Genomic DNA, 18,187 nt, shown 5'->3' with positions numbered 1-18,187 from the left:
GTAAAGCGTCTGCCTGCAATGCTGGAGACCCAGGTTCAATCCCTGGGTTGGGAAGATGCCCTGGAGAAGGAAATGGCAACCCACTCTGGTACTCTTGCCTGGAAAATCCCATAGACAGAGGAGCCTGGTGAGCTATAGTCCATGGGGTGGCAAAGAGTCGGACATGACTGAGCGAGTTTACTTTCACTTTTCACTTTCTTTCATCCTGTCTTATGATTACAGCTAGTTTTAAAGCGCAGCCAGGGTTGAATGAAATTCACTATCATATGGAGACTGGAGTGTTCCACAGAATGGACAAAGTAGCATGCACATCTTCATTATTCTTACTCCCCCAGGCCTTGTGGGATTGCTTTATGATTGTGTTAGACATAAAAAGGCTGAAAACCCATGATAATGTTTCAATTAATGTGAGTATCTGTTGTTATGACAAGCACCATGGATCTGTCATGGTCAACTCTGAATGGGCTTCCGCATTATAGTGGTTCTATGGATTCACTTTCTGTTTTCTTCCTATAAATGATATTAACTATTATAATTCAGGTCTCAGTCAAAACCCTGAGGAGGGGAAAAGTAATTTAAAAAAAAATACAGTACAGGGCTTCCCTTGTGGCTCAGCTGGTAGAGAATCCACATGCAATGAGGGTGACCTGGGTTCAATCCCTGGGTTGGGAAGATCCCCTAGAGAAGGTAAAGGCTACCCACTCCAGTATTCTGTCCTGGAGATTACCATGGACTGTATAGTCCATGGCGTTGCAAAGAGTCAGACATGACTGAGCACACACACAATACCATCAGACATATATGAAGGTTGGAATAAATACATTTCAATAGGTTCAGATAGAATAGTTTGCTTGGGCAGATGCACAATTATGGTTTTCCCTAAAAACGTTTGCAAATAAATCAGGAATTATCCTATGGTGCCAATCCTTTCAAAATATTAGCAAGATGGGGCAGTTCAGGTGATATTGAAGAGAGTGAAAACATCCAATGACTTTCTTCCATGAAGAAGGAATACTGAGGAGACATCCCTGGTTGTCCAGTGGTTAAGACTCTGCACTTCCAATTCAGAGGGTGTGAGTTCAATCCCTGGTTGGGTAACTGACATCTCACCTGCTGCATAGCGCAGCCAAAAAATTAAAAAAGGAGAAATACTGAATGTTGCCATGTCACAAGTATTCAATCACTCCACACTCATGTTTAACATTAAATAATATAATAGAAATAAGCAAACATAAGCCTCATTCCTCCGTAAGGGTATTATAAGCCCCTAGAATCCTACAGAAGACAGTTCAATGCTAGTTTGCATCCTGAAAGTGAATATCCACAAAACCTGATGCCCCTGAATGTTCTTGTAGGGATAATTCTCAAGGGTCACGGCCAGCCATTCCCATTTCATCATCTGAGTAGTACAGACATCTTGAGATCCCAAGATCAGTAACATATAGTAACTGGAAGAGAAGGTGTAATCTCCCCCAACTTGATCAGAGAAAACATGTGCCTCGGAATTTAAATAGAACACAATGTAGAAAGTCCATTTAAAATTATGTACTGAGTAGACCCACAGATTTAAGTCAAAATTGCCCACATCTTTCAAATTATGTATTCTTCATGGAATACAAGCAAGAGCCTAAACCTAAGATATTTTCCTTGTACATTTACTTCAACACTTGAGTGCTTTCATTGCCTCTTCTGGGCTGGTTCTCTTACTTAATTCTAGACTTGAATTAAGAATGCAAATAGGAGCAGATAACCTCTCATAATTAACGATAATCTTATAAATGTGTCTATAATAAAATCTCCAAGCAGTCATCACCAAGAATAATGCTAGACAGTTCCTAGGAGATTCAGTGGTTAAGACTCTTGCACTTAATTGCAAGGGGTGAGGGTTCAATCCCTGATCTGGGAACTAAGATCCTACATGCCATGTGGCCAAAGGGGAAAAATAAGAATGATGCTAAAATGCTCACTACACAGTCATATGTAACCCTGGCAAGGAAATGCATTATGAAGGATGTTAATTAGGACTTAAAAAAAAATCAATGATAACATTACTATCTTCAATGTGAAATTTACATACGAATACATTTTTGGTCGATAAAGGAAGAAATAGAACATGGAAAAATTCTTATCTCTTCAGGGGGTAAAATTGAACGCTCTTCCCTCTTTGTTTTAGTGTTCACTCATAATTTTATGAAATATTAATGAAGAAAATTCCCTCTCTGCAATTCGTACCCCATTCGGTGTGATTAGTTCTTTCTAAATTTAGCACATGGGCAGGTGCACATCTTTTCTGGGCTCTGCTGGCATGTCATGTTGGTTCTGCAAGAGTAATTTAGCTTTGCAATTACCTTTTTAACTTCTTGCCTGTACTACATTGCAGTAATGAAGCAAATCTTCCACCTAAAAGACCAGATAAACACTCAACTTGGGCTTTTAAAATTCTCCTCTTTTAGGGTACCTCCCTGGTGGTCCAGTGGTTAAGACTTAACCTTCCAATTCAGGGAGTATGGATTTGATCGCTGGTCGGTCAGGAACATAAGATCACACACGCTTTGTGAGCGAAAAACCAAAACATAAAACAGAAACCATATTGTAACAAATTCAATAAAGACTTTAAAAATGGTCCACATTAAAAAAAAAAAATCTTTAAAATAAAACTCTGCTCTTTGAGAGTCTTCCAAGCTGATTTTTTCTCGTATCAAATGGTGTTGGAGACTGTGATGCTGGAGTTGTGATTACAGGCTTGATTCCGTTTATCCCACCGTTCTTCAGAATGTAGGGAGCCTGCTAAGATCTACAAATTAGAGCTCAAGTGCTATCTTTACTCCTAACAGAAACTTCTTAAATAGAGAGATAGAAGGTAATGAATTGGACCCTCTCAGAAGGTTATAACGGACATAATGTCTCTCAAATACAATAAATGAAACAGAAAAGTGATGGGGGGAGGTACTCTGCTTCCCCCTGCCCATTGGTGACAGACCGTCTTTCTCTTTGCAGCACTGTTCAACCTCATACCAGTGGGACTGCGGGTCGTTGCAATCCAGGGAGTGAAGACGGGGTTGTACGTAGCCATGAATGGAGAAGGTTACCTCTACCCATCAGTAAGTAACACATCCAAGGTATTGGCCATCAAAACAGCGATAGCAGCCACCACAAAAAGTAGAATGCTTTCAGTTTGGCTTTAGTGTCTGACCTTTATGACAATGCCTAGGAGCTGTTAATTCATGATTCAGCAATGTTTGGTAATGTATCAGTGTATCAAGCAGAAGAGGAACATTACCTCTTAAAGTTGTGTGTTTGCATATTTTTATATGTCCCAGTTCATCAAAAATTGAGAAATTTTGAAGGGATTGACTTTTTTTTAAGAGATCTTATCCACTTTATTCAAATATTCCAAATTTTAAGTTTTCTGTTAGGTGGTTGATGTTATATAAGAGATCATTTTCTTTCCTTCTTTTTAAATGTAAGGCAAAGAACACAATAGGCTGATACTTTATAGGCTAAGAAAAATGCAGTAATATCTGTCCACTTTCAAACCCAAATGAAATTTTATTATCTAATTGCTATTAGAAAGGATTGATATTAATGTAATCCTTTTCTATTTCTATTTAGAAATGTACTTTTCTTAGGGAGTTTCTTGTAAAAGATTATTTTGCAAAAAGAAACAGAGTAAATGTAATTCTAGATGAGAAAATTTAGGAGAGCGTAGTTCTTTTAAAAAACAAGAATTGAGATTGAGTTGAGTGTTTTACTGGGAAAATATTTCTAATATCAAAATGTGTATCGCATTTAAATGTAAGCAAATCTTGGTTTTGTATTCATGTGTTTTACCATCTGAGCACCTTTCCATTCTCTTCTGTAATATTTACTGTTTACGAGTGATTTGCATTTAGATGGGCTGTGTACATATATTATAATGCAGTTAGAATTCGTATCTGCCAGAGGTCCAAGCAATAGAGACTTAAGATGGAAATACTTCTTTCCATTATCCCTTGAGCAAAAACTGACAGATTAAAGTCATGGAGCCTCAGAGGAGATTCTCTTATTTGGGTTTTCCTGTCATCTTCCTGTGAATTCTTTAAAACTCTGTTGTTAAATATTGTCATAAAAAAATGTATACATACATACATACATTTTACACACACACACACACCGCTAAAACTTAAGCAGAACAGAAGGGTTCTCTGGGGACTCCCATGAAATGTGATACATTTTCTTCAGCAAAATCTGGGAAAATCCTGTCAAGAAATAAAATGTGAGCCGTGGATTCCCTTCCTGTTGAGCTGAGACATGCTCTAGTCTTTCTGAAAACTTTCTCATTCCCTGAAGGCCATTCTTGCTGCAGACCTGGGCCCCGCATTATGCAAATTGCATTCGGTTGCCCAAGATGAATATTCAACATATTGGGAGCCAGAGGAAGCTGGAATTCCCTATCTCCCCTTTAGAAAAGGTCTACTCACATAAAGATCATTTCCTAGAGATGCCTTATCTCAAATGAAGTCAGTTTCATTGATTTGACGTGCGTGCTCTTATTTTTGTTTCTTCGTCTCCCCCAGTCATTTCTGAGATGCCTAAAAGTGATCAGATGCAGTTTCTGCCATCGCCTCTAGTTCTGATCCTGTGGATGATTTTACCATGTCTTCCTGCTCTAGTGTAGGCATTGATGTCAGGGGAAGTGTAAATGTGTGTTTGATCTCTTTTGCTTCTGAGATGCTGTTTTCTTGTGATGGGGTTGTACCTGAATGGCATTTTTTTTTAAAGGTAGAGAATATCAGAGTGCGTCTGTGTCTTAGCTTAAAATCCAAGTGCTGGTTATGTAGGGTGCAGTGTAAGTGGTGGGACAAGAATAGAATGAGGACAGAGCCAGCTGCCTGGTTCAGTCCTCAACACCTTGAATAAGGTCCTTCTACCCAAGAAGCACATCTTGGGGGAGCAGCACGCACCAGGATTTGTCCCGGGAAGAGGTCAGGCTTTTCATCCAACTTGCTGTTTTCTGCCGTCACCTCCCAGTTTCTCCAGTTATTTGGTTTGGGGCCTTCCAGTTGAGGTCGTTGAGTTTCTGATTTGCAGGACTTGGGTTTTCTCTTCTTCTCATATTTGACTCTCTGCTCTGAACCCAGGACGTAGGAAGGAGCACTGTATTCACCCAGCTTACGCCTGCCCAGGCCAGGCTCTTAGAATCCTCAGCATCTTATAGAAAAAGGATTTAGACCCAAATCAAGTGTGATTTCCAGTTTTTACTAATATTATCTAGTGAAAGTGCTCTGTTTATTTCAAGGTAATGGAATTTGAACTTCAATACTTCAGGAGAAAGGAATGTTTCCCCACATTCAGTCCTTTATTCCGTAATTAGTTTCCGAGAACCTAGCAAAATGAGAACTAGCACAAGATAACATCACAGTTACTCTAATATATAATGATGACAATGGTTAATATTTACCTAGTGCACTCTCCCTAGTACTGTTCTAAGTGCCTTGCAGTCTTAGCTCATTTAATCCTCCCAACCAATTAAGCAAATACCATTAAAATTATCTTAGGGATACACAGAGAGCCTAAAGAGTCGTCAGTCACCAGTAAAAAGAGAAGATAGGATTTGAGCCTTATTAGTCAGACTCATCAGATCACTTTTAACTGTTGCACCATAGGGCTTTCATGCACCAGACATTTTCCATAATATGGTCTGGCACTTACTCTAGCGAGAAGTTATATACACAAGATGATGTCATACAAATCTTTAGGGAGTTGTTACCTAGGGAATTGTTAATTTCAAACATTAAGAAGTATCATTTGAAACATAATCTGTTTCTTTTGGGGAATCTCAAGTAAAAGAAAATCAGAAAATATTTGTCAGGGGGAAAGTTGGATATCATATGTGTGCGTGCTCATTCAGCCGTGTCTGGCTCTTTGCGAACCCGTAGACTGTAGCCCGCCAGGCTCCTTTGTCAGTGGAACTTTTCCAGGCAAGAATACTGAAGTGGCTAGCCATTTCCTCCTCCAGGGGATCTTCAGGACCCAGGGATTGAACCAGAATCTCATGCTTCTCCAGCATTGGCAGGCGGATTCTTTACCATTGAACCACCTGGGAAGTATATACTGATATTAACACCCCCTGGGAAGTACATATTGCTATTATATACTGGGTGTTTAATATTCTTAAAATGTATTCCATGTAACGTTTGACCTTAAACTTTAAAGCTAACATGGGTTAACCTAACCAAGAAGTTTTGAACTAAGCTGAGTAACTTTTTTAAAAGGAAAACTCCACCCAAGCTACGATTTAAAGAAAAAGTTTGATATAAAGATTGAAGTCTGAGAAATGAAGGAGTCTGTTTTGTGTCCACTTTTAAAAGATCAAATTAGACTAGTGTCTGACATGAGATCAGTGTTACTGAGGATCTATAGATTTGGAATGTAGGCAATAAAATACTGAGATCTCTCAAAGTGAGTTCCATTAACTGAAAGTCACTCTTGGAATCTGACTTGAAACTCTCATAATCCCTTGCCATCCAAATAAAGATATTTAATTTGTCAGATAATTTCACCTCAGGGGGATGAAAGAAGGAATCTTGACTGAGATGTAAACAATCACATTTCCGATGCTGAAGGCACTTGCTCCCTGTGGAATCTTTTCATCAGCATGACAATAGTCATTTCTTTTGTGGTCATAACGATTCTAATATGTTACTTGAAGAGGCCTCTCAAGAGATTTGATGTCAGATGCGGTTTGCTGGAAGGTAGAACACAGGCTGTAAGGTCACAGAACAGAAACTGACAAGGAAATACTTTTTAAAAGAATTAGTTTAAAATAATGTTTAGGGAACAAAATGCATGTTGACCAACTCCAGACTATTTATAGTGCTGTGAGGAACAGTCAAGGGTGGGTTTCTTTTTGTTCCTTTGTTTTTTCGCTTGTTTTCTCCCTTCCAAACAACCTACAACTTTGAAAAACTAAGTCAATCCTCCATAGAAAGTTAAGGTTCGAATGTAAATTCCAAACACTCAAGAAAACTTGGGATGAAAGAAAAATAGCATTCATCAGCTGGGCAGAAATAGAGAATAGTTGAAGCCAAAGGGTGTTTCTGATATAAGAAAGTGAGGGGTTGTGGGGGAAGGAGAGAAAGGAGACTGATGATAAAATGGATAAAACCCAGGATCTTGGATCTAAGGCAGGAAAACGTGTTCCTTGGATGCTTTAATAATTTGGGGTGTTAAAATTCTAGTTTCAATCTGGTTGACTTCTCGATGATGAGGTAAAAAAAAAATGTACATAAAGTGTATAAAGATTCATTTTCATTTTCTTATCACAGGCTGATAGTTATGTGAATATATGTCCCCACCCCAAAGTGGGGCTGTAAATGTTTCTGTTACCCCAATGCAGGCATCTAGAGAAACAGTGAGCCCTGGTGTTCTCCTGAAATCTGTATTTCATCTGAGTCTCTTAACCAAGAGATGCAAGTGGAGAGGAAGACAATTCCTTTCCATGTAGATTTTAAAAACAAATCAAGAAAAGCATTGTAAATATCAGGACTCCTAAGAGTCACATGAACAAATGGGAAAAATAAAGATTCCTTGGGTGAACCTCTAGATATTTCAATCCAATATGTCGGGGGAGGCCCAGGAATCCACAGTTTAATAAGAATCCCTCCTTCACTGGTGGGTGATTCTAAAGCTGGTAGCCCAGTGACCAACCTCCACGCAACAAGCATTGTTTCCACGGCTGATGGGGGCGTTGATGGTAGCTTTAGACCAAAATGGTGAGAGTAGATTTGGTGAAAATTGGTAGGCAGACGACCCAGGCCCAGAAACTAACACTGGGTGGAATAAAATATTTGATTTTCCTGACTTCATCTGCCGCTAAGTTAAACTTTGTAGAAATTTGAAGCAGAGCTGCACGCTTCTTCGCTCAGGCCCTGGGGTATCTGGATGCTGAAACTATACATGCACGCTGATTGTGTGTGTTGGTATGGGGCAGCGGGGTAGTGAAGTAGTCTATAATTAAGGAGGACGAAAGCTAAATGCTATGTATTCTTAAGAAAAGTATTTTCAGGGACCTCAAAGTCTTATCTAGTTGGTCTGAGATGGTTTTTCTGATACTATAGTTGTCTCTTTCAGAAACAGTTTCATTACCCTCTCTACAAAGGGGGCCCCGCTGTCCAGCTCTGTGCTGGCGGGCGTCTCTCACTACGCTTCTCTATTTGTGTGGTTGTCTGTCCTCCACTTAATAAGAACACCCAGACAGGCAAGTCTCGGACCTCCCGGCCACCTCCTACCATCAGCGCTACATCCTTCTGCCCAGTCCGCAGCTCTAGCAAAACAAGATGGAACAGCGTTCTTTCCTTCTTGATGTTTGGCCCTCTGTTCATGGCTCAGGTTTGGGCATAAAGATGGAGCCCCTTGTTATGTCGCAGTGCGGTATCTAACTTCCTCCAACACTTTCTCTTCTTGCCTGGAAGTTTTTCATCCACAGGCATACACGATCCCTCCCCTGTATTTCTGTGCCCATGGAGTCTTGTGTGAGTTCTTCCCTGTGCCCATGAACTCTTGTGTGAGTTCTTGTGTGTCAGAAGATACCCATCTTGTCTCTGAATGACATCTCAGGACACCCATCCTCAGGAAACTGCTTGCTGTTTACCTGACTGCTAGTGGGCTGCCCACCCATGCCTCCCACTTCCTGTTTTACTTTATGTACCAGGCAGTGGATGGCATGACTCCTGTAATCAGTATGGCCACAGTGACAACAGCTCCTTGACTGAATAAAGGAAGACACCCCACACACAGTAACTTTGTTTCTAGACACATGTTAGCTTTGTTTCTGGGCCAAGAGACACTGGTGTTGGCAACTCGGGAATTAAGGGACTGGAAAGGGTGGAGCTACTTCTGCTTTATTGACTATGCCAAAGCCTTTGACTGTGTGGATCACAATAAACTGTGGAAAATTCTGAAAGAGATGGGAATACCAGAGCACCTGACCTGCCTCTTTAAAAACCTATATGCAGGTCAGGAAGCAACAGTTAGAACTGGACATGGAACAACAGACTGGTTCCAAATAGGAAAAGGAGTACGTCAAGGCTGTATATTGTCACCCTGCTTCTTTAACTTATACGCAGAGTACATCATGAGAAACGCTGGGCTGGAAGAAGCACAAGCTGGAATCAAGACTGCCGGGAGAAATATCAATAACCTCAGATATGCAGATGACACCACCATTATGGCAGAAAGTGAAGAGGAACTAAAAAGCCTCTTGATGAAAGTGAAAGAGGAGAGTGAAAAAAGTTGACTTAAAGCTCAACATTCAGAAAATGAAGATCATGGCATCCGGTCCTATCACTTCATGGGAAATAGATGGGGCAACAGTGGAAACAGTGTCAGACTTTATTTTTTGTGGCTCCAAAATCACTGCAGATGGTGACTGCAGCCATGAAATTAAAAGATGCTTACTCCTTAGAAGAAAAGTTATGACCAACCTAGATAGCATATTCAAAAGCAGAGACGTTACTTTGCCAACAAAGGTCCGTCTAGTCAAGGCTATGGTTTTTCCACTGGTCATGTATGGATGTGAGAGTTGGACTGTGAAGAAAGCTGAGCACCAAAGAATTGATGCTTTTGAACTGTAGTGTTGGAGAAGACTCTTGAGAGTCCCTTGGACTGCAAGGAGATCCAACTAGTCCATTCTTAAGGAGATCAGCCCTGGGATTTCTTTGGAGGGAATGATAAAGAAGCTGAAACTCCAGTACTGTGGCCACCTCATGCGAAGAGTTGACTCATTGGAAAAGACTCTGATGCCGGGAGGCATTGGGGGCAGGAGGAGAAGGGGACGACAGAGGATGAGATGGCTGGATGGCATCACTGACTTGATGGACATGAGTTTGAGTGAACTCCAGGAGATGGTGATGGACAGGGAGGCCTGGCGTGCTGCGATTCATGGGGTCGTAAAGAGTCAGACACGACTGAGCGACTGAACTGAACTGAAAGGGTGGAGAGATATTTGAAGATGGTTCTTGAGATGTTATGGAGGGCTTCCCTGGTGGCTCAGTGGTAAAGCCTCTGCCTGCCAATGCAGGAGACATGGGTTCAATCCCTGGTCTGGGAAGACCCTCACATGAAGTTGAGCCACGAAGCCCATGTGCCAAACTGTTAAGCCTGTGCTCTAGAACCCTGGAGCCACAACTACTGAAGCCCTTTAGCCCTAGGGTCCATGCCCCACCACAAGCGAAGCTACTACAGTGAGAAACCTGCATACCACAACTAGAGTAGCCACGCTCTTTGAAACTAGAGAAAAGCCCATGCAGCAATGAAGACTCAGCACAGCCAAAAATACATAAATAAAGGAAGAAGTTATGGAAAGAAGTCTGCCGTTGCCTGGGTATGGGAGGCAACAGAATCAAGGCTCACTCTGATATGATTAAGTCAGAACCTGGTGAGTTATGATGCTTCCCTCAAAGAAAATAAAACCCCAAAGGAGGAGGGAGCTGGGGTGGATGAAGATGCTACCTTCAGCTGGACCAGGATATCAGGTGGGTTAATAACCCCACTAAATGATGACTGGATAATGCTGAAGCTCTTGTGTCCTGGAAGAATCCATCTAAGGCTGTCTTAAGAATGGTTTGCAGGTGGATAAAGAATTGTTCTGCGATGGATGATGGTGTTTTCCTTTTCCTCCAGAATATCAGACAGAGCTGAAGAAGTTGGGTCAACAGCATCTGCAGGGAGGAAGTTAGATGTTAGAAAGAACCTTATTAAATAGCATGACTTCTTCAAAAAGCTTTCTAATATATTTTGCCTGATTTGTAAATATACAGAATCAATAGGAGCAATTTGGGATACCAGGTAATAAAGCAGAGGACTTGCTGAGTACATTCATATCTTGTACCTTTATAAAAATGATGCTAATAACATGATAATATATCAGACCTTTGGATATTCTTACAAAAATTCCCAATCCTCATTATACATATGACTTCCTCAGATAGCATTGTAAATATCCAGACTCCAGGACATTCACCTAAAAGGTTAATTAAACACCAATTCAGAATTTTGAATATGCATTTCTAACACACGTGCCTGAAGGAGCACCCTTGATAAACAAGGGTCTGCATCACTGCATCATTATATAAAATATAAATGATTTTATATTTATCATTGCTTTATTATTATCATTGTTGTTGTTATTTACAAATTCATAGTCCACTTCAAGCCCCCATGAAGTAGGCAGAGTGTGTTGTGTGTTCAGCCTCTCAGTCATGTCCCCCTCTTTCATGAACCCTTGAACTGTAGCCCGCCAGGCTCCTCTGTCCATGGGATTTCCCAGGCAAGAATACTGGAGTGGGTTGCCATTTCTTTCTCCAGGGGACCTTCCCAACTGAGAGATCAAACTCAAATCTCCTGCATTGGCAGGCGGATTCTTTATCACTGAGCCACCGGGCAAGCCTGATGAAATAAGCAGAATGACATGACGGGTAAAAATGCTCACCTTTCCCATTGACCAGGTGAGTTGGCCTTTGAGGAAATGCACGGAGAAAAATCCCAGCTGCGATCACTCCGTTCAATCTCGAAAGAATAGGACAAGATATGTGACCTGGAGCATCAAGATAAAATAGGGAAAGACAGGAATCTTGCTGAAACTTAAGAAAATAAAGTAAGAGAAACAGAAAGAAAGATATTGAATGTCCAACTAATAACAGCTGGTTTTCAATCCTGGAAGAGAGACATCTCCCTCCTGTAAAGCTCAAGGGGTCTCCCTGAGATGATGGGCCTGGAGCTGGTGGGCACCTCCTGGCCTGAAGGGTGGTTCAAAACAAGCGCATCCTGTAAACAGCAGGTTTCCAGTGACAGCGAATCTGGGTTGCTTCAGAAGCGAACTCTTTTGAGATTTTTTTTAATTACTAATGAAATAAATACATCTATCTGTTGTTTATTTTTTTCCTAAGCCTGTGCTTCCTCTGAGACTAGTTTGGTTTTCTCTCGGCAGGACCCTCCTACACAAGTCCCATTCCTGAAACAAAGGAGGTTCCCTCCTGCCTTAGATGGTCAGCATGTTCCTGGGGTTTTGAGCATCTTTTCTGGGTCCTGAGTAGAGAGTGGATTGATCCCATGTGGGCCCATCATTTTATACACACACACTCACACACACACATATATATGTATTTTAACTATTCCAAAGACTCACAAAAATTAAACACATGTCTGATATGAAAAGAGTGTGTAAGAAATATATAGAAGATTATTGCTGCTCAGTATAATTACTCAACATTTAAATGTAGGCTGAAGAGCCAAGAACTCCGCAGAGATGTGTATAATCATAAATTCAGTTATTTGCTCATTCAGATCAACCCACATTATCCCATGCCTCCCATTGACAGCTATTGTGTGTTGTATGCACTGGGGCTTCAAAGATGTGTGAAAAATTCCTGATTTAAAAACAGACAAACAAACCCTCTAAAGTGAAATAGATAGGAGGAAACCATTCAGAGGACATCTTGACTAGATGAATAATTCTAAGACTCTTTTCTCCTATCTTTTTGCCAAATCTGTAATTCTGTGATTATATTTGTACATTTCTTATCATTCCTTCGATAGCGATGGATACATAGGAAGTCTTCAGCCTGTAGTTCTTGATTGCTCATTGTTCAGGTGGAATCAGTTTCACCAGCAGATTTTATTAATCTGCTCCTTGAGTGCCTTCCTTGTGCATGATATTTATTATGCATGCCACTTATCATTTCCCCACGAAAAACATTAAACATCAGCAGAGAGGAGATGAGTGTGTTTATTTCTTGAGTTGGAATTGCAGAAAAGCAGTTATTTACACATTTCCTTTTCTGAAAGGGCATGATAATCCCACAGAGGCAGAACTCAGTTATGCAATGTCTGCCTCTATCATGGTCATATTTGCATTAATGAGTTGAGTGGTGATGCTGCAGTCCCCTGAAAAAAAAGAAGAATCTCAAGCAAAAAAGTAAGCCTTGACTTCTAGTAAATGTCGCTAGCACTTAAACTTGAACAATTTAAAGCAAGAGCATGAATAATGGTAATTAGAATAACGATGCAGAAAGGATTTTATTATTTCCATATGTTTGTAATGATATAGTGAGAAAGAAAAAAATCATCACAGTTTGCAATTGTATCCTATTTTACTCTAGAGTCAAAAATATCAATATAAAGTACTGTAGATAGCAACAAAATTTAAGTTATATCTAAATGTTTCCATTTAAAAAATCTGTTTGTAGAGGATGGATGGTAGATAGTGAAAGGAATTTTTATATGTAAGGAATTTTGAGGACTACCTGAAAAATTGAATCCTAAATCAAAAGATAATATTTGAGAATGAACTATCTTTATTTTCATTCTCCACACCATGAAAAAAACTGCAAAAAACTCCATAAATGCTAAGAAGGTTGATATACCGTATGCATGCATGCCCAGTCGCTCAGTCATTTCCGGCTCTTTGTGAGCCCATATATGTAGCCCTCCAGGCTTCTTGGTCCATGGAATTTTCCCAGTAAGAATACTGAAGTGGGTGCCATTTCCTTTTCCAGATATACTATATGCTGCTGCTAAGTCGCTTCAGTCATGTCCGACTCTGTGCGACCCCATAGACGGCAGCCCACCAGGCTCCCCCGTCCCTGGGATTCTCCAGGCAAGAACACTGGAGTGGGTATACTATATAAGGAATGATAAATCAGCTCTAACATTAAAGCATAATTAATATTACTAAAATTAGGGGGGAAATTATGATATTTAAAAGTTGTTTGTGTATGTGGGAAGCCTCCTTACTGAAATTGCATTCACCATCCATTCAAGTAAAATTGAAGGTTTTTGTTTCTGATTCCATATTTTACTTTTAGAGAATTCTTTTTATTTCTGGGAATGGGGTTGTATGTAAGCTACTCTGAGAAGCTAAGAACCATGAGTTCATGGTGGGCTCTGAATAGAAGTTGGGTATTTCTCTAAGTTTCCTCAGTGCAACTCATTTCTTGGTAATTTATATTCCATTTCTTAGATACTTGGGAATTAACAAGAAAAATAATTGATAAAATAAATCATAAAAATATGACTGTTTTTTCCTTCAGAAAAACTACTCTAGCAACCATTTTTCAAAAACCAAATTGGCTTTTTTATATCACGTTATTTACTAAAATTGGCAAAGCTGTTCCTTTTATGATGATTTTCCTTGTTTCTTCTTCTTTATGCTATTTGTTTCCATTGATTTTAGAGCTATGGTATTATTGAAAGAATAATGACTATTTACTCATCTAAAATTATTGGTCACATCTTCTTTCTAACATTACCTGTCAATCAATATTGATCCAACACATACTAGAACCTGGAGAAATAATAATGAAAAAGACAGACATGGCCCCTGGCCTCATGGAACTTATTGTTTCCATATATGTGAACTCCATACACAGTAAATTTTAACTTTGAATTATTTCTCTGTGTTATAGAAGGGTGTTTTGTGCTCTGAGCTACATATGGTTTCACTCTGGTTGTTTGTCTTAAGGAAATGCATTCAATTTGGATTGCAAGTTCATGAAAAGGTACATAATGTTCTTCTGAGTAAAGACAGAGGAGATCTCTTTAGAGTTTTATTTAGAGTTAGATATTGGTTTTAAGATCTGACAACTATATAAAGTGAGGAGATGAGTCACTAGTTAATAGTTACATCTCAGTCCATGCAGAGGCATCCTAATTGGTAGTTATTTGCTGTCCCAGTAAAGATAGACACTGAATGGGAGCAAGATATTTTTATGAGGCTTTAGAATTGTTGCACCTCTGACAAGATGGAGATTTTTATTTGGTTATTAATCCAGGTCACCATTTAGCAGAGATAGTTACGTGGACAAAGAGGAAATATCACTCTACTGTACTCTTATGCTGGTACAAATAGTACCTAAAGGTGCTAGTCTGACAAATGGAGAAGCTTATACTGATGTCATGTAAGAAATTATCTGTGAATGCCCTTCACAAGGGCATGATGACAAAGGGTTGACCTTCACTGACTCCCCATTTGTGTTAACTTTTCCAGTTAAGGCTTCCCTGGTGACTCAGATGGTAAAGAATCTGCCTGCAATGTGGGAGACCTGGGTTTGATCCCTGGGTTGGGAAAGATCCCCTGGAGAAGAAAACAGCAACCCACTCCAGTATTCTGGCCTGGAGAAGTCCATGGACAGAGGAGCCTGGTGGGCCACAGTCCATGGAGTTGCAAAGAATCAGACATGACTGAGCATCTGCTGCATTGTTAATTATTCAAATATTGCCATTTATCATTTTGCTTCTATCCTGCAATCATCAATTAATGTTATTAATAGAAGCAATTAAAAAATGTTTTGTATTAAGAATTTGCAGTATAGGAGACATCTCTGGTGGTTTAGCGGTTAAGACTTTGCACTCCCAATGCAGGGGGCCTGGGGTTGATCCTGGATCAGAGAACTAAGATCCGACACTCTGCTATATTTAAAGTGCATAACCAACCAGAACCTACTGTATAGCATAGGGAACTATGCTCGATGTTATGTGGAAGTCTGGATGGGAGGGGAGTTTTGGGGAGAATGTGCTGATGTGTATGTATGGCTGAGTCCCTTTGCTATCTATTTGAAACTATCACAACATTGCTAATCGGCTATTGTTGATGTTCAGCCACTAAGTTGTGTCTGACTCTTTGCGGCCCCAAGGACTACAGCACACCAGGCTTCCCTGTCCTTTACTATCTCCCAGAATTTGATCAAACTCATGTCCGTTGAGTCAGTGATGCTATCTAACCATCTCATTCTCTGCTGCACTCTTCTCCTTTTGCCTTCAATCTTTCCCACATCAGGGTCTTTTTCCAGTGAGTCAGCTCTTCTCATCAGGTGGCCAAAGTATTGGAGCTTCAGCATCAGTCCTTCCAATGAATATTCAGGGTTGATTTCCTTTTTTGAGCTCCTTGCAGTCCAAGGGACTCTCAAAAGTCTTCTACAGCACCACAGTTCAAAGATATCAATCCTGTGCTCAACCTTCTTTATTATCTAACTCTCACATCCATACATCCTGGGAAAACCATAGCTTTGACTATGCGGACTTTTGTCGACAAAGTGACGTCTCTGTTTTTTAATACACTGTCTAGGTTTGTCATAGCTTTCCTTCAAAGGAGTAGGCATCTTTTAATACCCCAATATACAATAAAAAGTTACATTAAAAAAGAGTTTGCAGTATAGGTAACTCTACCTACCACATACCTAACAGAGTTGTATCTTTATTGTGGTATCAGAAATAACTGCTTTTATTAGAAGGCATGTTAAATGTTCACAAATTTCAAACATAAATCTGTATTTCTAGAAATATTAATAACAGAAAAAACAACTTTCAAACTATTCAAAATTCTCTAGGCACCTTTTATCTAGAGGTGAGGTAAGAGACATTTTCTTAATATCCATGGAGAAATAAATTGTAACATGAAATATCATATTAAAATAAAGAAGGAAATTATTAAGAAATTGTTCCACAGGTACCATAAATGGGTTAACTATTTATCTAATGCCATTTCAGTCCTTTAAAAGATTGTTTTTATAGACTTAGCAAGGCCAAATGTATACCCAGGAGAAATAGCAGTGAGCATTTATTTAATTTAACATTACATTTCGTGAGGGTGCTTGTACATTGAAATGGGTAGACAGAAGAAATGCCTTGGGCAATAGTTCCCCTGTGTTTATCTAAAAAAAAAAATCAGCAGCTTGCAGGAATTTGAATGCAGACAAGGTTCTTATTAATTTTTTCACATCATTTTGCAATAACAATAACCAAAAGATGGGAAAGAAACCATATCAGCAATATGCGATTGTTTAAGCCAAAGTCTGACTTTGCTTCTCTGAGTCCTGAAAACCAGTCCTGATTTTATTGTTTTATTCCTAATGGCCAGTCTTTGGGATCAATTAGAAATGACTCAGACTTGTCAAAATGTTAACTACCAGGACTAAAATATCATGTTGTTTAAATTTTTAATGAATAATAGCTTCATTAGACATTATGTTCCTACCATGACTACGGAAAACTATGGAATATGGTACACCATCACACTTAATTTCATTTATTCAATATTCAAATCATTTGCTTAACGAGAGAGTTGCCCAAGGGTCTGCTGAAACACTGAATATCTGGCAAATTACTGTGTACTAATTGATTCAATAATAGCATGTTAAAATTACCTTAACCATTCCGCTCAATACTTAATTGCATTTCTTATTGATGTCAGTGTTCTACCAACAAGCCCTTCATGCTTTAAAATAATTTTTCACTCTGAAAAAAGTGGTAGAACTGCATTATCCATTACCTGATGTGATTTTACATTTCAGATGTCGATGGTGAGGCTAGCAAGATAAAGATGTAGAAATATCATACCCAAGTCCTAGGAATATAGAGACTGCAGAGTCCCAGAGTATTATGTATTCATGAGCTAATCTTGGTAACTCCACTTCAAAGTGAGTTTTTAAAGGATAACTCAGTAATCTTCAGGGGTGACTGTGATGTGTGTGTTTGTGTTTAGATGTTCTATAACCATAACCCACCATCGAGAAGACATCTCTTTTCCTACACAATGAAAAGAGTACACACATAGAAATTAGGATTCTGATATGTAAATGTGGGCATTTTCTCTTCATACTTATCTAGACCTTCTTCTGAACACACATCATGAAGTATTTGGGATGGTGTATAGGATTTATAAGGCTTCCCTGGTGGCTCAGCAGTAAAGAAATCTGCCTGCCAATGCAGGAGATGCAGGTTTGATCCCCGGGTCAGGAAGATCCCCTAGAGAAGGAAATGGAAACCCACTCCAGCATTCTTGCCTAGAGAATCCCATGGACAGAGGAGCCTGGTGGGCTACAATCCATGGGGTCACAAAAGAGCCAGATGTGACTTAGCAACTAAACAGCAACAACATAAGATTTTTCATTAACAAATTTCTTTGGAGAATTCATTCTTCTACAACTCATTTCTTAGATGAACTATAGAGTGGGATTGGTAGGTGGACTTGTATCATAGGAGGAGAAAATAGCTAGTTCAGAAGACTCACCAAAGCAGGCGAGGCCACCAGCACAAACTGAAGCATTTGGGCCCTTTGCGTGACCTTGAGAATTCTGAATGACTTTTTAATAACATGATGATGACATTTTAAATGCTTTCCAAGAAATGGATGGAACACCCAATCATGTTT

General features: G+C 39.6%; 1 protein-coding gene across 4 annotated transcripts in view; it reads left to right on the top strand.

The window, feature by feature from the left end:
• The window catches only part of FGF14 (fibroblast growth factor 14), a 628,708-nt gene that overhangs the window by 519,482 nt on the left and 91,039 nt on the right, over positions 1-18,187 (top strand). For all 4 annotated transcript variants that reach the window (XM_055542969.1, XM_055542967.1, XM_055542970.1 and 1 more), the window contains one exon: positions 2,998-3,101. In XM_055542969.1, coding sequence (XP_055398944.1) covers positions 2,998-3,101 — 104 coding nt within the window. The remainder of the gene's footprint in view (positions 1-2,997; positions 3,102-18,187) is intronic.

This window comes from Bubalus kerabau, chromosome 12 (assembly GCF_029407905.1).
Source record: "Bubalus kerabau isolate K-KA32 ecotype Philippines breed swamp buffalo chromosome 12, PCC_UOA_SB_1v2, whole genome shotgun sequence".
Lineage (NCBI taxonomy): Eukaryota > Metazoa > Chordata > Mammalia > Artiodactyla > Bovidae > Bubalus > Bubalus kerabau.
This window is presented reverse-complemented; position numbering and strand designations above follow the sequence as displayed.